Source organism: Nymphaea colorata, chromosome 9 (assembly GCF_008831285.2).
Source record: "Nymphaea colorata isolate Beijing-Zhang1983 chromosome 9, ASM883128v2, whole genome shotgun sequence".
NCBI lineage: Eukaryota > Viridiplantae > Streptophyta > Magnoliopsida > Nymphaeales > Nymphaeaceae > Nymphaea > Nymphaea colorata.
In genome coordinates this window covers 24,239,507-24,261,245 of record NC_045146.1, presented here as the reverse complement: position 1 = coordinate 24,261,245, position 21,739 = coordinate 24,239,507, and the positions used below count along the sequence as shown (strand labels likewise).

At 40.3% G+C, this 21,739-nt stretch overlaps 1 protein-coding gene across 1 annotated transcript; it reads right to left on the bottom strand.

Annotated features, from left to right (window-relative positions):
• Window positions 1–208: 208 nt before the first annotated feature.
• Window positions 209–8,448, bottom strand: LOC116260733 (protein FREE1). The gene is made up of 10 exons (XM_031639180.2): window positions 7,383–8,448; window positions 6,143–6,229; window positions 5,899–6,030; window positions 5,253–5,387; window positions 3,587–3,652; window positions 3,362–3,472; window positions 2,111–2,200; window positions 927–960; window positions 770–840; window positions 209–653 (listed from the first exon to the last, which is right to left on the bottom strand). The coding sequence occupies exons 1-10, from the start codon at window positions 8,277–8,279 to the stop codon at window positions 576–578; spliced, it is 1,701 nt and encodes a 566-aa protein (XP_031495040.1). The 5' UTR covers window positions 8,280–8,448; the 3' UTR covers window positions 209–575.
• Window positions 8,449–21,739: the final 13,291 nt, after the last annotated feature.

Sequence of the window (21,739 nt, the reverse complement as noted above, 5' to 3'; positions counted from 1 at the left end):
AACGTCACGTCAAGTTTATACGCCTATGGGGAAGTTAGATATGAACACCGCTCTCTCGTGATGGCACTGCACTGTTGGCTAAGAATGGACATGTAGAACTAATTAACTCTTCGCACGTCACTACCATTTCATGTAAATCATGCAGCTCCAACGATGGAAGAAGTAAGAGCAAGTACTGACGCGAGCAATGATCATGAGATCCAGAATATTTCCTTTACAAAAACAAAACCTTTTAGAACAGCCTTTATTCAACTGCTTCATCCAACACCATAAAATATTGCAAGCAAGACATCAATAATCGAAAAACACACTGACCATCATCTATCTATCCTCTACAGAAAGTTCATCAAACTTTCCATATCACCATAGGTACTAGTGACTGTGCAGGAACCACAACGAAACATTAGGGAAATGAACCACATAAAAAATAGGTCTCATTAAAGATGCCATTTACAGACAGGTGGTCCAGCAGCCTATGTACACAACACAGAGACAGAATCCTCACTAGAGTTAGGAGCAGAAGAAGCCGTAGGAGTTGTTGGAGGAAGCAACAATGGGCAGGCACATACTGATTATCAATGAGCACTAACAAGGAACTCATGCTGACAAACTCCACATTCGATCGTCTCTGACCCAGAGTTTGGAACTTGGACCTGCAACCCAAAAGCGATGAACACATGCAAATTATTTTCTCGACGGACACCAACCGGGAAGTTCTTAATGAAAGAAAACAGAGGCATAGAGCAACAGTGTCAAAGAGATCATCCACCTGCAAATGAACAGTGCATATCGGGCATGCGACTTCTCTCATCCTTCTCCCAGACCCATCTCGAGAAGAACCTGCCATAGTGATGAATCAGACAAAGAGAACTACTTGTGGTGGTGGATACCAAATGGAACAAAACCTAGACATTACTGATCCATACCAGAGGTTGACCTGCGATTTTTTTCCATTTCTTCCTGTGATCCAGAAGAAAAAGAAGCATAAAGAATTTGACCATGAATTAGAATAAGGCTCTCCACAATGACAATCAGAGACGCCAAACGACAATATTAACATCAGAAATGACAAAGAAGAACAAAGGACTCAGATGCTCGCTGATATTCATTTGCATATAAAGAAAAAGAAGTCCACCATTGGCAAATCAACTGTCAGAAGAATCTGACCAACAATCATAAATTGCTCCCCCATTCAACACAAAAAGGGCAACAGTTCATCAAGACTACTTTATGGCTATGGCCATCAAAGTTTACCACTTTCACGTGCCTCAAATCTCCTAAACCAGGTTCACCAAACCAAAAATTAGTTAACCCCCACTAAGCAGGCATTTTGAAATAACCAATTTAACTTCCATGTGAAAGTAAAATGCATTTTAGTTCCAACAAACAAACACATTCATTTTTAACATGCTAAACTACAGAATAGCCAACAAATAAAATGCGCTTCTTTTTCTATTGGCAAGACATATTTTGGCAAATAGCTATCAAAAAATTATCAGTAAACACAATCAATTACAGTGATTCTGCTCCTATTGTCCCCAATTTAAGATCCGACCTTACTCGGTGAACCAACAAGCATTAGAATCAATTCAACAAATAAAACTTCTTTGCCTAACGGAACATCTTACTAAAGAAATAACAACAATAATTTCAGAGTCTAGTGTGCGGACTGTCAAAGTCATAAGGAAATGAAAGCACCAGCTTAGAACAAGTTTGGAAGGCAGTTGAGAATTTGTGAAAATCATGGTAGGCATATTAAAGACAAGTTTAGCAGGCATTTTCACAAACAGATAGCCTCTAGCATATTAGCCCCTAGCATAAACGCAGACAAGAAGAACATGGAAAACATCACACCTTTAAAAGAGGCAAACCATAAAAATAGAAGTGACCAAATCAACACTATGGAAGCTTTGACAATTTACGGGCTGGTCATGGGATTAGCATTTCCAACATGACCGAGAGGCTCAGGACTTAATGTAACAATGCAAGTGTAAGCAAGTGGGCTATATGCATTGGCAATGCTCCAAAAAAATTGACTCCCATAGATACAGCATCCATAACTGCACAATCTTTGCAAAGAACATCAATTTATTAGAGATTCATATTGCACCTGAAGTTTCTTTGCAAGATCCTCATGCCTCTGTACTCCAACAGGCTTACTAGCTTCTTTAGCACTACTGAGCCTTTGAGTCACTTCAGCCTGCAGGACGAAGAGAAAAAAAAAAATTAAACAAAGCACTGTGAGGGGAAAAAACCTGATTACTCCTCTCCCACCATAGAAATAATCAGAGAACTACTTTCCATACATCCTACTTGCTGCATGAAGAATATGAAAATCTGAAACTGACAAATAAAAAATAAAGCTTAGGGGGTCATTTTCATTACTAAAAAAAGGTAATAAAGAAAAAATAAAAGCACTCCACCAGAAATTTATACCCAAAACACCCTCCTCTCCCTCTCACTCTTTCTCTTTCTCTGACACAGACACTAAGAAAAAAATTCAAATGATTGAATATGGTTATCATTCATGAAATACAAGGACACATTTATAGCCCCGGAGAGTTTTGGATGCCCTGGATCAAATCCAGTCCCACATCCAATTTGTACTCAGCTGCTTAAGGATGTAAACCACTTGCCTCAAAACCAGGACAAGAGAAATTCACTCGTTAGAATGCTCCAAAATGTAGCGGCCTACCAACAAGTAGGGGTTGGAACCATGCTTATAGATGACGATCTTCGTGATATGAAAAAAAAAAATAATGAAACATACAGAGATCCAGAAGTACATCTGCTCATGTATGCTTTAAGCTACTATGAGTACTAGTATCGGAAATTGGGCTCAAATTTCAATCACTACTCTAAATTGACTGAAGCCTAATAAGGTCTAAACAAAGTCCCAAACAGGATCCATTTTCATTTCTACTCTTTCATGTCTGGCTTGCCTAGCTTCCTTACCCCCTATCTAACCATACATAGGCTTCTGAAGAAATAACATTAGGATGATGCAATCAGAAAATACTTCAACTGCATAACGTGAAATGTTCAATAATCTAACACGCCAATATGGCAACCAAAATTTTTATAGGTAAAACTGTAAAAGTAAAACAAATCAATAAAGATGCAAAGCAAAATTCCAACTTCAAGAACAAAATTAGAAACAAAAACAGATGCAAAGCTCCAGCACATCTGCCCACTACAACCAACAAAAAGAGTTGAATATGATAGTTGGACTGGGAGGATGACTAACAGAAGGGCCTTCAACTCCTCCTTCCCCCCCCCCCCCCCCCCCCCCCCCCTGCGATCAACCACCCATCCAAACAAAAAATATAAATACACTGACAAGCAGAAAAGGGAACCATACCAAGCATCTATCACAAACTCTCACAGGTTGAGCTTGGTCATCATTGGTGAGAGCAATTCGACCACTGGTGCACTTATCACAGAAAATATCTCCACAGTTCCTGCAATGATGCTGAAAACAGCAAAGCAATGGTAAGAATTGGAAAGAAGACGCTCAGCGGAAGGCTTATTTAGCAATTCCCCAACATATGCACTACAACAACAGAGCCACACAAAAAAATACAACCTTACGATTGAAGGCCCCAAAATCTGTTCCACATCCTGTGCACTTTGACACTGCTTCATCAGGAACCTAATAGTGCATGACAAAATCTTTTTGTCACTAAATTTGAACATAGAAAATGAACAAGTAAGAAAGTCTTACTAGGTTCATGAAGACAAAGTTATTCCAGTATTGCACTAATAAACCTCAGAAGTAAGACTGATTGAAAATTCAGCACCAAGAACAGTTAAAAACAATCCCAATACTGATGGAATAGACAATCATGGTTGAAAAACATAACATATCCAACAACCTCAAAACCGCACTGATTCAAGGTAAGCTAGGGGTTCAATAGTTATCATACTGACACCCAGTTTCGCTGAAGCAGGTTGAGGAAACAAGAACCCATAACTTTCTGTTCCACACGAATAGACAAAAATTACAGCAGCCTTGAACCTAAGTCACATGGGTGCGCCAACTTTGGTGGCACACCCGCACCAATGTGGGTGCGGGTCGACACGGCACCCGACTCGATACACGACAAAATATGACAAGTTTTTCAATTTTTTTCCTTTGCCTATCTTTCTCTCTTCTTTTTTCCCTCCTCTCTTTCTCCCCTTATTCTATTTAATAAAGCATTGAATTTTGTACGAAATTAAGGTAACCTTGATAAAAAAAGTTTAAAAATATAGACAAATAAAATTACTTATATAACAATAACATATATATATATATATATATATATATATATATATATATATATATATATTATATGCCCTCGCCGCACCCGCACCCATTTTTTTTTGGAACTTGCCGCCTCCCACACCAGCACCAACACACCGCAGACATAGCCTTGAACAGATTAGATATGACATCCTGGGAACCACAGTCTTGAGAAATTAAAACTCTGACCTGTTTTTTATTTTTTTTATTAGTGATGGAAAAACAACTTTATTTTCACACATGAAAGCAACCCGTAAGTTAAAAAAATACTTTTTTCAAACAAAAACATGTATACACGTGCCCATAAACGTATATTCATAAATTCAATTACAAACCACCAAGAAAAAAGTGTTGAGATTGACAACTTTCCAAAATTACCATTTCCTGCTACGAACATCCTAAGAATAATAGACTTTTAAATGAATGCTTGCTGCATAATCATGAAAAGCAAACTGGCGATATATGCAACTGAGGAAATTTTCGAAAAAATTGTTATTGGATTATGACAGATATGTGTAACTGACGATACTCATACTGGCTAAAAAAGGCAATGAATGTTGAATGATACAACAGACGTCTGTTTTTACTGAAAGCACAGCAGGAAGGGAAAAAATTGCCTGCTACTTTCTCTCAAATTGTTTCCACGACTAAGAAGGTTACAGTAAACTGCATTTTAAGCAATCAAGAAGTAAATTTAAAGACATCACCACTAATAAAGGTGCTTGGTTGTTCAAGACCAGCCATATTCCTTGATAGATATTAGATATATTCATTGATACATCTTAGAAACATATGACAGCAAAAGTAAAAATACATTTAAAAAATAATATGATAGGACAAATAATCACATAGGCAAACCAAGAGATATATTGAAGTGTGACGAGAAAAACAGAGGCCCACATGGACCAGAACATCAAAACAACCACTAGTGCATAAAAGTGACCTGCTGCATGACTCAGAAGCATACCCAGTGATCTTTTTCCTCATTGACAGGCCTAATAATGTTTATCCAATCAACCAAGCCTCTCTTCTTTTCTGCTGTCTGCTCAAGTGGTTTAGCAGCATCAATGTCTCCCTTGCTTCTCCCACCCATTTCCTTAAGCTGTTGTTTGAACAAATGAGAAACATTAAGCCAATCCATTTGTATGTGACTATGAAAGGACTTCTTGCATCTCTTCTATCACAAATCCAATAGTGAAAACAAATTGATCAAGAGGCAATTGAAGGCTTAATCAAACAGGGAACATGGGCACATGTAAAACATATAAAGCATGTCTAACTGAATGGAGCTAACAAAATCAGCACTAATTTCTCCAGATACGACAAGCAAAAGGGCCCATAGGACCAGCTGACCATCTCAAGCCTGATTCAAGTAGGATGTACAGTCCTATCTGCTCTATGAGCCATCAGGCCATCCAGGTTTATTCAGCATGTCTCTTGAAATTCATAAGACAGTTGTTCTCAATATAAAAACAAAGATAAGCAAAAGGAAAGTGTTTGCACGTGTTACCACATAGAGAATAATGAAGGCCCAAGCAAATGAAAGGGCACAATGTACACTTGAATTACCTGTCCCCACTTTGAAAAATAAATTTGTAGCACATGATTCTTACCTGGACAGTAGCAGCAGTTACTGTGTCCAAAATGGTGCTGGTGGTGTAACGATTTGATTGCAGGCGTATGCGCCTTGGCTCGATATCAACAGCACTCTTCGACCAAAAGGTATATATTGACGGATCATTTACCTGGAGAAGGTATGAAACAGGTAATGGTTAGTTTTGTTGTTGTTGGGGAAGATGTGGTGTGTGGGAAAGAGGGTGGAGACCAACAAGCATTCAAACCAATCAAATAGCATACCTCCCATCTAGTAATTGTCTCAAGTGGGTATATTCTTAGCGTTCGACTTGTATTTGGATCAAGCATGTGGACCCCATCCAGACCAATCTGCAAAGGTCAAAAACAGAGTTTCAAAATGACAAGACCATACCCCAAAAACAAATAACCAGAAAGTTTATATCAGCCAGAGAAATAGGACAGATTATGACTTTCAATAAAAATCCAACATGAACCTCAGGATGGGTGGGTTCCTCTACTGTCATTACTGGCTTTTTTTTTTTTTTTATAATCATGGAAAGCTGGATACATGCTAGTAGATTTTGCAGCTAGTGTTTTTATTTTTTAATTTCTTTATTTGTGTGTAGTCTCTGATATGTACTCATTGACATGTAAGGACAGTTCTGTTATTACTGGCATTTTTTTCAATAGTAGCGTATGACACCTAGGTACTTCAACCCTTCAAAATTTCTCAAAATTTTCCAATAAATCCACATACTCATTGAAGGCCTTACAAGCCACTCCCTCAATGCATGTGTTTCCAGGCATGTGAGACGTTAAGTTCAAGTATCGAATTTAGCTCTAATACTAACTCTATGAGTCTAAGCACTTGGTCGAAAACTGACATGTGTGCCCAAACTAGCCCAGATATGAATTCTAATGACTTGGTTCAAAACTGACATGTACGCCTAATTTAACCTGCCCTGCTGCTAGCATTCTTTTGATACCCTAAAAAGGACTACAAACCAAAAGAAAAAAAATGATAGAATGACACATAGACATTTAAATCCACAGAACTTTTCTTCAGTCCTCACCCGCATATCGGGTGTCACATGCGTTTTGTTTACGTTGATAAAACACACGCCCCTCGTAGGCTCGCCAGCGTAGTGATGATAGTATTACTTCTTGCAGTTTACGTTGATAAAACACAACACCAGGTTCAAAACTTATGCGCACCAATAGCATATGATTGGTTTTCACACATGTAACAACAGTAGCAGACAGATCACTTCTTCTCAAGAACTGGATTGATGGTAATCCGCATGAATTCACAGCGGCAGAGAACAGAAACAAAACAATCACAAAATCTAAATGAATCCAACATTTTCCGAGAGAATCATTGCCACCGGCACTATATATCTTGGATAACGCCCATTAAACCAACAAAAACAAGGAAACCCCATAGGTAACAATGAGACTAAAATTTGAAAAACGAAAAAGAGGCACAGAAGAGCCAAGAAAATCAACTATTCCATTTCCAAACCTGACAAAGAACATCCATGGTGCCCTGAGAAGCCCCTTCGGGCAACAGCTTCACCCGAAATTTCTGCACCCCGGCCTTTGCATCCTGCTGAGTCTCTGCCTTCGGCACAGCCTTCGTGACCTTCACTGAGCTCGACGACTCCTTCCCCGCGGAGGATCCCGTCGCCCTCCCATAGTCATCGAATCCAGACCATACCTTACCAGACGTCCCACGCGCCCCATACGGCTCCACGCTTCCACCATCGTAAGCATAGACGCCCTCACCGAACCCATCGTCTTCTCTGCCGAAGCTCCGATCATTGCGAAACTGCGGTCGATCATACAATTCTTGCCCGCCCCGATTATACCCCTGGCCGCCATACCTCCCGGAATTCCCATCTAAATACCCAAAATTATCGTACTTAGGCGTCGAATCGTACGAATTATAGGCCGGATCCGTCGAAACAGGGTATGAGGAAGCATAGGACGGAGGGGACACCGACTGTGGCGGATTAGGGTTAGGGTTAGGGTTAGAGTAATTGGGGTAGGAAGAAGGTTGTTGCTGGATGTGTTGGGGAGGGTAAGTTGTCTCTATGGGGTAGGAGGGGTTGAAGGATTGTGTTTGGGGTGGGTATGGAGGGGGTTGGGCGTAGGAAGGGGCGGTGGGAGGGATCGGATCAGTGGCAGGGGAAAGATGTGGGTAGGAAGGATAAGGGGAGGAGTAATCGGGGACGTTGGAGATGGTGGTGGTGGAGGAAAATGGCGGGGCGGAGGCGTAGGACGGCGGCTGGCTCTGAGGAAGGTGGTAGGGTGCCGCCGCCTGGGGTTGTGAAGGTGGTGGTGCTACCGCTGGTTGTTGTGATTGTTGGTGGTGGTGGTAGTAGTAGGAGCTGTAATCGCCAACACCACCTTGCTGCATGGTGCACGAACCAAACGAAAGAGAGGAAACTGCAGAATATAGACAGAGAGAGAACGGCTGGGATCTCGATCGGAGACGGAGGGAGGGGAAGACAGTCTCCTCTGATTATTCTCTCGGTGAAGAGAGAAAAGAGAGAAGGGCGTAGCCACGAAGGCTTTCAGTTTTGGCTTCGATGTTCTCTTGACCCACAGAACACGACACGTATGACGGTGAGGGTGTCCACGAGAATTTTCATTTTACCGCCACTTTTTAGCTCAAATCCGAACAACGGCAACTTCTCTGAAATAAAAACTTGACCTTTTGGCTGAAAACTGCAAATTATGTCTCCCGAAGTTAAATATAAAAATACAATTACGGTCTCGTTATCTTAAAATATGTAACAATTTGATTTAACTCTTTTAATGGAAAACTTTTAATTTGATGGGACTGTTAACATTATTAAAGCAAAACTGAGAAGTCAAGAATCTTTTGATGGGTCTCAACAAAAAGGAGACCCTGAGAAAAAAGAATTTCGAGCGTATGGCTTTCTTCGAATTATAGTAAAAATGTATGTCCGAACTTAAATATTTCCATGAGATTCGCTTGATCACGCCCTGATCGAAACGAGAAATGAAAAGACGACCAGGTCGGATGGAGCGCCGGGTCGTGCCATGCTATTTAAATCCAAATTATCAGAATCCGATCCATGTATGTCAAATTATTGCGAAGGAAGTTTAGATTGTTTAGAAGAATAATCTGGATTTCCAATTAGCGGGGCAAAATTGGGCGGCGGGCTTGGGACGGGTCCAGGGGTTCACACATCCAACTTAATCAGTTTCTGCATAATCTGATTCAGACCTGGGCGAAGTCAAGTGCAATTTTGGGAAAACTAAAACCAAAACCGACTAGAACTGATCCCGAATTTTACATCTGAGACTGAGAGGTTCATAATTTAGATTTAATCTGAATTTGAACTTTTCATTACCATGCAAATCAATAATGAGGATTTGGGTCAGATGCAAGCATTATCATATTCGACTATTAACATATTGCTTAGTTTGACATAGAATTGGATTCATCCTGTCAAAAACTTGGGTCGTGACACATCGGACTCGTGCAATTCCCAACCATATCTGAATCTTTCGGATGCAATAGGTTTCAGATGTTCATGAAAGCCAAATATCTGTCAGTAGGTAGATGCCTATGCCGTATCAGTAAGCATTGTCAAATTGGCCTATGTTCATGAAACTGCCTTCTTTATTCTAAAGTTGGCTAGAGTATAGAGCATAGCTACTATGAAACTTCCTTCTCTATTCTAAAATTGGCTTTCCGCCGTACATGTTTCCCCAATGCATATCGCTTTCATTCGGCCAAAATCTTTTGGAACATTTCCATTCTGCTTCTTCTTCGCATATTGTTTCACATAACTTTTCCTTTACAGGAAATTCTGGAGAGGTTTCTTACGTGCAGAAGAGTTGCATGGGACTAGATTCCAATCTCTCATTGCCTTTGGTATTTAGCTGTCAATTTACCAACAAAATGCAAATATTTGCTTCTGTAGATTCAAGCAAGGTCTTAAAGCCCAGTAATTCGGGACTTTACTCGAGTCAATTGACTCATGGCTCGTCTTATCAACTCAGTTCAATTGGCCTCATTTTGCAACTTCATTTTTTGCAGAAAATATATTTTGCCATGTACAAAATAGTGCTTACGCTTCACGATAACATATAAGACCGATGTGTTACACATAGCGTGTATAATAGTGCATTTGCATATATAAACACAAAGTTTAGCAATATGTTTCTTTATATATATATATATATATATATATAACGTTGTTTTGGCACCATTGATAAGTACATTTGTATATATGTACTGCACTTAAAAATTTATATGACCTGGTTTTTGGTATCATTTATAAGTACATGTCCACATGTGATATGCAGACCCAGATCATATCTATAGGTGACTCGGTTAAAACAGACTTCTACTCCGCCAAGTTATGCAATATGCAGACTTAGATCATATCTATAGGTGACTCGGTTAAAACTGCCTTCTACTCGGCCGAAACTTGGATAGTTTTTCTATTTTTTTAACCGAGTTGAGGACCGGGCCACCGAGCCAACTCTGGGTTTTTGAACGGTGGCTGCAAGGCATATACTTTAGAATTCCTTGGTCAAGGTCATAGTAAGATAGAAATTTGCAGTTCGAGAAGATTATGAATTTATATTTTCAAGTCTAGGGGTCATTGACTCTATCATGAACGAGTAGACTTGTAAGTCAAACCTGTAGATCAATTTGTATTAGCATCTAGATGGACGACATAGACCAATTTCTCTTGAAGTCTATCATGTCCATGAATAACACAACTTACTAACTCAATGAAATAATAAACCAGAGCGTTTTTAATGGCTACCAACATATCTGTCCTCGGTGCAATCGAACCCAGAATTTAAAAACTTTCGATAGAGGGAGGTGGACAAATACGCATTGCAAAAGAAGCACGCAAAAATGAACTTGTTAAGATAAAAGCATGCCGTGCGCGTAAATCTGCAATAGAAGTCGTTCAAGGAGCGAGATTGAGAAGGCATAAGCAGCAAAGCTGCAAAGAATAACGACTACAAGGAACAAAAATGTTAATGATTCCAGTTTTCATATGTTCTGGCTTGTGGGTGGAACTTTGTTTGGATTAAGTTTGACCATTAGTCCTTTCTTTCTCGAACTTGATCAATAACCGACGCTTATTTTGACATCATGCTTTACCTGTCTAGTTGTGGAAAGAGTATCCTTCAGTGCAGCAGCTTCTTTAGGATTTAGGATTGGTTGCTGAGAATAAGGCTCTTTGGACCTTGTTTCCAACCTTGCTCATCTGTTCTATGGGTGTTATGTGCCCCTGACTAGAGTCAACACTAAGTAACATGATCAATGTAGAATCAAATTTCATTGAGATTTTGAAAGAGGAGCTCACTACCTTTGACGGTTTTTTTTAATCTCCGAAATTGCTCGTTTTGATGTCCTCAATAGAAGCACGTTAATAGGGATGGTTGGGCGAAGATTTAAGTCCATAATATCTATTATAACAAATATGCAACAATTTTTAGAAGGATTTGAATACTTGAGTAACTTCGTGCATCCTTTGTCTCCATACTCCGGAAAACGCCTAAGGAGGGTTAGGCCCGCAACCTTTATTGATAAGAAATGATATATTTACAACAAAAATTATAGGATCCAAAGGAGATGGAAACTCATTAAACTTTTGCAACTGCAACTACATCCCAATCAACTGGGAGGTCTTTCCACTTTTGAAAGTGGTTATGCCACTGGATGGGTACATGTTGTCAATCCGTAAAGATTCAAATGTCCAATCATGTTGTATTTAGCAATCAACTTAGGGTTTCTTCTTGTAGCTCAGTTGATCTATTACAACCATCGTTTGTTGTTGGCCTGGAGAACAATCGGCTTATGCTCTTGAGTGACTACCTGTAGACAAAAATTCAGCATCCAAGTTTCACCCATTAAAGGTTGAGGGCTTGGACCACTTTACTACTGCAAAAGAAATTGAACCATTTCTCAATTTAACCATAGCAACTAACCCCATAGTGTTGTTCCTCTCCCACAGGACAAACTGAATTATCGAACGGCTATCCCTCTTCTCGCTCCAACCTTCCATCCATATTCTTGTAAGAGACGATTCTCAAACATTTTCATAGAGTGATCATCTGCCTCTATGCCGAAGAACTCCATGCACCAACCCATACCCATTCTGCAATAGATCGTCTGATTTTTTTGGAGTCATGCCTCAACTGGTTCCGCGATTGCCAAACACAATAAACCAAAATGTAGAATACGATCATCTGCATTTATGAAAAAGCTTGTAACCTTTTCTCTTCTTCCCCCAGCCTTGAAGACATCTTTAGTGGATCCTCTAGGGAAAGGCCATGAGCCACATCCGGAAGCCAAAACCTTCCATACACTTCTCACAACTTTGCAACCAGTAATCAAATGGGTAACTCATTCCCCTGCATCTCGACAAAGGAAGCACATAGATGCCAAAGTAATTCATCTCTTCTGCAGATTATCATATGTGAGCAACTTCTCTTCACATGCTTGATTCATCAACCAAGATGCTCTTGGAGGCCCAAACCCGGCCCAGTTGGCGTTCCTCCAATGTTTAACTTGACCTTTAAAGCATAGATATCGCCAGATTTCATGCCTAAAAGTAACATTTCCTTGCCATTTCCAAACAATCTCATCCGCAACTTCTTCAACCAAAGATTCAGGAGAAGGAAAGGGTGTGCCAGGCAACATACATTGTATTAAAGCTTTCACTTGATTGTACGATGTGCTCACAATTTGGTAGTTCGTAGTATTTAGCTGAGTCACTTGCATGTTCACCTCTAGTAAATGAGGACTTCTCTTAAGTGGACATTCCAACCATTGGTCTTTTCAAAACCTGACTATTGTTTCACTATTGACTTTCCAGCTAACATCCTCCCTAATGAGTTTCCATGCTCTAAACATACCCTTTCAACAATTAGATACACAATGTTGCAATTTGATGTCCCATAAAGTAGAGTTATTAAGATACTTATACCTGACATAAGTATCCCATGCTAAATCTACAGCAAACACTCGAACAACCATGAATGCTAAGGCTTCATAATTGACTTTCCTGTGGCATTTAACGCCCAGACAGATTTTGAAAGGCAAGCTTTGGACCATGAGATTAAATGGAAGTATTTCTTCTGAACATCATCACCCCACAAAAATTTGGAGCATAAGTGTTCAATCTGTTTGATAGTGTCACTACGTATATAGAAAATCATACTCCAAGAGTTGGGAATCGTAGACAAGACGCTTTTAACAAGGCACAATCGACCTGAATAAGATAAGAACTTTCGCTTCTAGGCAGCTAGTTTGCTTTCCATCTTTATCAGTAACACGACACTGGCTAGTGGAAAGCTTCTCCACTTGAAGTGGCAAAACCAAATACTTGAGCAACATAGATCCAACTGCCCACCCTAACTCATTTGCCACTTGTTGAATCTCTGTTTCATTAACATTAAACTCCACCACCTGGCTTTTTTTCTGGGTTAACTGAGAACCCTGAGTTAACTACGATCTCTCAAAGCATCTCTTTAAATTTTCGGATGGAAGGCCAATGTTATGTCGGAAAAAATAAGAAGTCATCAGCGAACATGATAGATGAAATGGGGTTTCTCAATTTGTCGGCTTGCGGCAATCTAACTTGCTTGCATAGGACAGTTTGCTGAAAGATCCTACTAATCATCTCTGGTATCACTAAAAATTGGTATGGAGAGAGCGGATCACCTTGTCGAAACCCCCTTTTCACTTGAAACCATACTCCTTCCCTACCATTAACCAATACTGCCATGGACACAAAACTGGCAATCTTCATAATTTTGTCACTCCACTTGTTGTCAAACCCAAAGTGGTGAAGAGCTAATTCCAGGAAAGCCCAACTAACTTGATCATAAGGTTTACTTAGATTAAGATTATGACACAAAGCCTTGCCTTTCCTAGTGGCAATGGGGAGTGAATGACTTCATGGTCCAACAAAGAACATCCTTGAATGCTGCAACCTTTAGGTAATGCATGCTGGTTTGCTAAAATCACCCTCCTAAGGATCAGCCGCATCTTGTTGACCACCCTACTGATAATTTTAACAAACAATTACTCAACGAAATAGGTCTGAAATTTGAAATATGGGAATTTCCTAGCGTCTTGGGAACTAGAACCAAGTGTGTCTGGTTGGCTTTCTGGACCTACCTACCTTTTCTAAAGAAATGCCTAGCAACATTACAAATGTTTACTTTGACCACTTCTCAGTTAGACTGATGAAATTTGAAATTAAAGTCATCCAGCCCCGAAGCCGAATCACCATCAACACCCATGACAACTTCTTTGATTTCTTCCTTTGTTATAGACTCGAGTAGACCTCTACATATGGTTACGGAAGATGAAAACAGATGTCTACGTACTCACGACTCAACATTTTACTGCAAGATCTTCTGAAGAAAAACTTGAATTATAGCCTAAGTTAATTTAGACAAGATTCTTATTTTAACATTCCATAGAAAACTAGCTATTGCGACGTACTAATATTCGCCAAGCACCAAAGCATGTTCTGTACCCCTAAAAGATGAAAGGTTGGGTTAGAGGTTCGACCTGCGATGGGTTAAATCCCACTCACCCATTTGCATGGTTAGTTGGGTCACAAACGTGTTTTGAATCGGCAAATATCCAAACATTTTGAAAGTCTTTCTACCATATCATAATGAGGTTCACATTTGGTGACATATAATCGATAGTCGGATTTGGATGTAGACCATGTGAAAACAACAGCTGTTTTGTCGGGATCCAAATCGAATTTGAAAGGTGAATTTAAAAATTGGATTTAGATATGGTGTAGGCAGTTTTCCATTCATATTCGAATTCAAGTACACGAACATCCGGTCGATTGAATGTGGTAAAGAGTACACGCTATTCAAATATGATACTTACACATCTCTAATTAGCCGTCAATTTCGCCTGAAAATAAAAGTCATATTTAACGGTCAAAAAGGTCATCGAAATTTTTCGTCTTTATTTTTTACGGTCAAAGAAACTCCTTCATCCTTAAGCAACATGTTACGTCTTGGCCGCCGCATATGTCTCGTCCAACATCTTTTCCGATCGAGACGAGAAAATCCCACAAAGAGGAGGCCATGAATGCCCTCTCACAAGGAGGCGGCATGGCTGGTAACCAGATTCCGAGGGAGGCGTCCCCTTTACCCATGAAAGAGCAGAACCAGCTCGAGCTTTGCGACAAGAGACATCCTTTCTGAGGGCGACCGGAAATCTTGCCGCCGTTTTCCTGTCAATTTCGAAAAGGATTATTGCTGATTAGGTCGGTGTGATTGTTGGCTCCCAACAAAAAACAATTTATAAATCGAATATTAATTTGCAAGTCCATTTCTTTCTGCAATCAAACTCTTTTTTCTTCGAAAGGAACGAATCAAATTCAAAAGGCAGAGGCTGCCTATGGAGCGCCATTACTCACCCCGCTCATGGAATGGCAGCGTGTGATCAGATGTTCGTCCTCCGTCTCAGAGCTTCCATTAAATGGGCACCTCTCCAGCTGCTGCTTGTACATCTTGAAACCGTGAATGCAGCCATTTCACGTGAAGGGGAGGAAGCAGCCCAAATTTCACGATTTCCAATTCCGCCTTTACTAGGTCGGAGCAAAAACACTATAGAAATCATCAGTTGCCTTCTTGATAGGATCAGCTGCATTTATGAGCTTGGGCACGTCGGGAAATGCACCCATCGTGAGCAGAGACAGGTTTAGATCGATCCGTTTGACGAAGTCATGAGACCATGCATGTGAGGTTGGCTAGTGGACTGGAGAAATCTTGTTATCGATTAAAAGAAAGATTGTCCTGTGTGGGGAGGAATTGTTGGATGACTAATATGGGCAAGTAGTGAATTCCAAGAACTAGTGTTTCAAAAAGTATATTTCGAAACAAAAAAGCCGCCATGTTCCAAGTTAAAATCACGACGATAATTCAGAGTTTTCCTCAGTGTCTTAAGAGAGATGAAAAAGAGAGACAGAAAAGAGCTAAACCATGTTAAATTACAGAAGGAAAAGCAAAAGAGGAGCAGTTAATGTCAGTGAACCAAAAAGGCATTAGGCAGCAGGCTTTAACAGCGCCCGAGGCTGATTTAATACAAAGTAACAACTAAGCTTCTTTGTTGAGCCACACATACCTCAATAATATTTTTCACCAGACTTTCCCAGTACTGCAGAAACAAGACCCACCCAGCCAACGAGGTGGTAATTTATGAACCCAATCAAACCCAACCCATCATTTCATGACAACCCACGTTTCATGTTCCCTAGCTGGCCTTTTTCAGGGCAGGTTGACCCACTTGGGCCTAGGTCCACACTCGAATATGGCGCCTGGTCCCACCCAACTTAGGCAAACCGCACCAACCCAACCTGGCTCACAGAGTCACGTCAACATGCATGGTCTGGCTTTTCACCAGGATGGACATGGACCGAGGACCAAAGGTCAGGTACCCACGGTCCTTTGAGTTTAGATACTGATGCCGTTTGGGGCCTTAGGCCCGGCCTTCGAGGTAGGTTCGGAGTCTTCATCCACATGTGCTCGCCAGGTATCCTGGTTCAGTTTCTCTAGGGCGTCCATAAAGAGGCGCAGATACTGAGATTAAAGTGTCAAACTGGACTGGGTTCAGACTGGCAGTACTACTGTCATGCCTAGCTAGCTACTTGAGCCGCGCATATGCAGCTGCTGTATACCCGTCATGGATGATAAAGGGGTTGGATTTGGATCCGATTAGCACGTGGAAATCAATCAGATTAGAAAGCGATCTCGGTACAATTGAGAAAAGCAAAACAAAACCGCACTGTCATAGATGAACCATCAACATTCGCAGCCCCCCCAATACCCGTTTGATCTTAAGGGGTGGGAAAGGTTTTCCATAGAAAAAATATGCATTTCCATAATGATGGGAAAGAGGAGCATGGGGGCCTGGCTTTCATCCGAGAGGTGCGACACTCCTCCAGTTTCCATGAACATTTGCTTCCTCATTTTACAAAATTAAGAACAAGCAACTGGATGCCTTTCTGTTTTGAAACTTCAAAAATTTCATTATTTTTTCAACTCAGGAGAAGCCATGGCCATACTTATTCATATGTCGCGAAGATGAAGAAGCTCGGTAGCATTCATGAAATAACACTTTTGTTTATAAGTTCCCGATCTTTAAATGATCCTCAAGCATTTCTCATACCAGAAAAGCAGAAAGTTTGCAAATATGACAAGAAATTATCATTTTGAAGTTTGAACAGCGATTGCTTCATGAGACGTCGTAGCATGACCCGTAAAAGTGGGCGTTTGTGAAAAACCAGGTCTTTAGTTTTATTCCCGTGAATGCTACGTATATGTGTTTTAAATTGTAAAGGGGCACCAGGGATTAGGCCATCGGGCTACCAAATAAATTAAGGCACTCCAACTTTTAAGGTCCTAATTAAGTTCGACCAACTATCTGAACCTTGTTAGAATATAGTTTCCAAATGCTGCTATTGAAAGCAAATCAACAGGAAAAAGGAAAAGACTTGGACCTGGCGAGGTCGACAATCCACGTTTCATGGTAGAAGAAAACAAGAAGCCAACTGTTGCGGTGAGATAGATGGAAGGAAGGAGAATGGGCTCCACACCTCCTCTTCTCTAATTTCTTCTACATCGCATGATTCGCATCCACTTTATCTCTCTCTTTCTCTTTACATATAGAAAAACCTCTTCCTCTCTCCTGATAATCTGAATAAGTACCGCAATCTTTTCATTCTATTTCTTCCTCATGGAATTTCATATGAAAATTTAACGGCAAGAAGATAAACATAACTTTCTTGGTCTCATCACTGTCACGTTTGATAAAAGTAGATACAACGTCTCAAGCAGTTCTGATCAATTTAAAATCCTTCATGTAAAATTTTTCCTACAATTCATGTAAAAGTTAGTTTTCTTTCTTTTATGTAAATAACTATAAAAAGTAAGCTGTGTTTTCTTCAATCTATTTCTCTTCGGTAGTCTCTCTTTAGAGCAGGGAGCCACAAAGATGCATGAGCGCGTCTAATATGTACACAGAAGTTGGAGCTAAGCGACCTGCCGACCACCGCCTTCTCTTCTACGTTCTTGCAGACAACAACTCAAGGAAGCAAAAGACCGGCAGGGTGGAAAAGGAAATGGGCGGTAGCAGACCGTACGGCTTTGATGGCTGAGCGTTGGGAAGCGGAGCTGCCGTCTTCTTCGTTTTCACCAGATTGTCAAAGAAAGGATTGACACAAAGTCCCCACATTTTAGTTTCTAGCTTTATTCTACGATTCAATTATTAAAATATCATACTTTTTTTAATGGCCTTTGTATCATTAATTGTCGCATTTTTAGATGGGAGCTACTGCTGTAGGTACCATGTCAACGCCACTAGGCAGCTTTGCTGTCTGATCGGCCATTTAATCTGAAAAATGGCAGCACTGCAGTGGGTCTCACCTTTTCTGTTTTTTTCCTCCCTTGGAGTTAATAAAAGGATGTGGGTGACGTGACTCCAATGGATTCTGGCCGTTGGATTTCGCGATGAAGAGTCGGTCATGGCATCAATTTCCCCCTCCATTTTGTTGTCAAGCCCATGCAGATGCCGCAGAAGCCACATCTCGCGTCACGCCATCGCTGAATCCGCCGGATTTTGTGCATCAACATTTTTCCGGCTCTCTCTTTCTCTTTTCCCCAAAAAAGAATGTATACCGAAAGGCAAAGACCCATGTATGTAAAGAGACTAGAAATGTGAGTTGACAACTTGCCTTGATAATCAAAATCTAGTTCCTACATTTAAGAACAGATCATAAAGATTGGAAGCTGCATAACTTATCTAACGTTAGGTTAAACGGACTTAATCATCATAGGTATATATAAGTGCTAGAAGGTGATGTAAAAATACCAACATAATTTTTTGGTAGGGCGATGAGCAGAGAGGAAGGGGACAGAGGCAACTAATTTATTTGCTGCAGGAAGAGAGAAAGGTTGTTGGGTAGCAACTAGCAAATCAGCAGAGCACCATCTAGGGTTCGATGGTGGTGGTCAGATTAGCTAGCGAGGAGACGTTGATCCTACTGTGCATCTTTTTCGACTTCTTACATAAAGCCAAAACTGTCAACGCCATCTTGATAGCTTAATCTGCCGTGCAGAGAGAGAGTGAGGGAGAGAAGTGACTTGATCCTTTGCTGATCCGTCCCTGAGAGGTGTGTACCAAGACGTGTTGGTGGGTGTTTTTGGTGTTGGCGAAGAATTGGCAGCTATCGGAAGCCGAACGCCCTTTGTTTTTTGCAGTAAATTTTTGTTGTCTTTCGCCCTAGTTTATTAAGCTTCATTTCAAGTTCCAACAGCATCTACCAGCAAGGTTCTCCTCATGTAACACGCACAATGTACGAAGCTTAATTGCCAGTTATCTATGTCGGTAACGACCAACGGTGGATCATTTTTCTTTCAAAGAGATACAGTGAGTGTTAAAATTATTATTAGCTAAAGTGCAAACTAATTCAATCGATTCAAGCCGATCGAGTTGGCTGATTCTAAAAGGAGGACTCTGACATAATTGGTGGGAAGCAGACAACGGAGGACCAGTATCTAGTAGTGAGGAGACCATACACATTCGCATCGCGTGCATGCACACACACACACGCACATACACAAAATAATTGTTAATTGTATTGCAAAAGCCTTTACTTCTCATCTCCTTTAGTGTCCTGCATCCTGCAGTCATGGGTCGGCTGTTTCTTTCATGATTCAAATTCACAAAGAGAACAGGAATAAAACCAAAGAACCAGAACAGATCGAGGAAAATCGGGAGCACCATCCAGTCTGAAAAAAGGAGGGATGGTATAAATAAAAAGTTACCTTTTTATTTTTTTGATTAATGGCACAAAAAAGTTGTGTAAAACTACAGAAGATCATTTGGATGAAAGCGAATGAACGATGCCGGATCATCCGGCAGTGCACATTGCTAATGGGGGCTGTCAGCTTTCTATCATGAAGTAGAAAGCGGGAACTGGCCCTACCAATCTTCAGCTCTTCTGTCTGCAGCCCCTGCACACATCACGCCTTTAATGGATTTCATGGACCATTTTTCCTTTATTATGCAAAGAGCAATAATCGAATTGAATGCGTTCAACATGACATTGAGGGGCGCAGTGTACTCATCGACTGTGGGGCAGTCCTATCAATTCATATTGGTTGACATTTATAAATGTTTGCATGGTTTGAGGAACACATCCTTACATATATTTTCTCCCCATTATATCAAGGGAAGAACAACGGAATTTGTGTTGGATAATTTTCACTTTTTTCACTTTCAAAAGGGAACAACTGCTCAAACAGTAGTTGCCTCTGTCGCTTTTTCAGAAGAATGATTTGCTTTAGATTTTTTTTGTTTTTTGATTGAAACAAGAATAACTTAAACTGCAATACACTGTTTGTTGAAAATGAATTGAGCAAGTGAATGATCTTAATTCACTTGAATCCGCTGAATGCATATGAATATGTACATATAATAGAAGAGAGAGAGAGAGCATTGGACGATATATGTTGCACCAAGATGCCCTCAACTTGGGGAAAGCTATTCTCGGATCATATTAATAAGAAAGTATTAATTACCTTTTGGATATATATTGATGAAGCACACAAAAAGTCCTCAACATAAGCCATTGATCTTTCTGTAAATCAAAATTTGGAACTTATTATGTATGGGATCTGACTATGCATCCTAAATGCATGATTGGAAGCTGCCCATATCATTAAATACACTTTTGCATTCCTAGCTTTCTAAATACGCAGACAAACAAGAGTATATATCAGCAGATATGCTTATTAGTTTAGATAAGTAACTTTACATGTGACACAATGTAAACTGCCATACGAAATAATTAAGCGATTCACAACCCAATTAACCTGCTCCTTATGTTTACTCCATCAACATGTTTCAAAAACTATATACTTATATACATACGCAAACACACCATGAGCGACATCTAGGATAGATCCAGCCCAACTTGCATCAATTTGGACAAGGTGTGGCCAAGCTGCATGGAATCAAAAGGTGGTCCATGGGCTAAAATAAGCGAGCCAGGAACGGACGAAGGGATGCCCCAACAGCTTTACATAATGCATTAATGGTTGGAGGCGGAAGTCCTTCCCCCTGCCCTTGGGTACACGGCTTTCGGGGTATGGGTAGAAAGCAGTACAGCCGTCAACTACATTGTAATTCACCGACAAGGTGAATATATAAGAAAGGAAAGATTAAACAAAGAAGAGCAAGATAATCTCAGCAATTAACCATCAAATTGAGAAGCTTTGAGACCATCCATTTGATCCATAGAATAACTTCAAACTAAGTTCCACAAGGAGCATGATCATGAAGGAAGTTGCCCCCACCAAACCCACCGACGGAAACCAAGAACTCTTTTAACTCATTATCCATCTGTCAATGCCATAGAAGCCTTTCCCTTTCTTTCCCTTTTCATTTATTTCCTGCTTTTAGGAACATGCAGCATAAATTCTTCTTCTTCTCTCTCTCTCTCTTTCCTCTAAGTCTTGTAATTGTTTTGGCATTTTCCAATAGCCTTTGAGCCCAGGTGTCTCACCAAAACTCTGAGTTTTCCAAAAATTTCCAGGCTTTCGGCATCTTTTAGGCCTTCCGGTAGGTCCTTCAATTAAAGACTGCCTTAAATTATTGAATCGCGGGGAGAGCATGGTTTTTTTTTGTTTTCTCTCTAACGAGAGAAATTATTTTATCAAACTTTTACAATCAAGAGCCTGAAATTGCGATGGCCATCTTAATCAATTACAGTAGTTACGCTGTCTCCTAATGACGACTGACTCACGAGTTTGGAATGACTTTTAAGATCCCCA

Coding starts and splice junctions, on each gene's coding strand:
- LOC116260733 (XM_031639180.2), bottom strand. CDS start 8,279: ATGCAGCAAGGTGGTGTTGGCGATTACAGCTCCTACTACTACCACCAC. Junction 6,230..7,382: donor CCATGGATGTTCTTTGTCAG/GTTTGGAAATGG, acceptor TGACCTTTGCAG/ATTGGTCTGGATGGGGTCCA. Junction 3,653..5,252: donor ATGAGGAAAAAGATCACTGG/GTATGCTTCTGA, acceptor ATGCACTATTAG/GTTCCTGATGAAGCAGTGTC.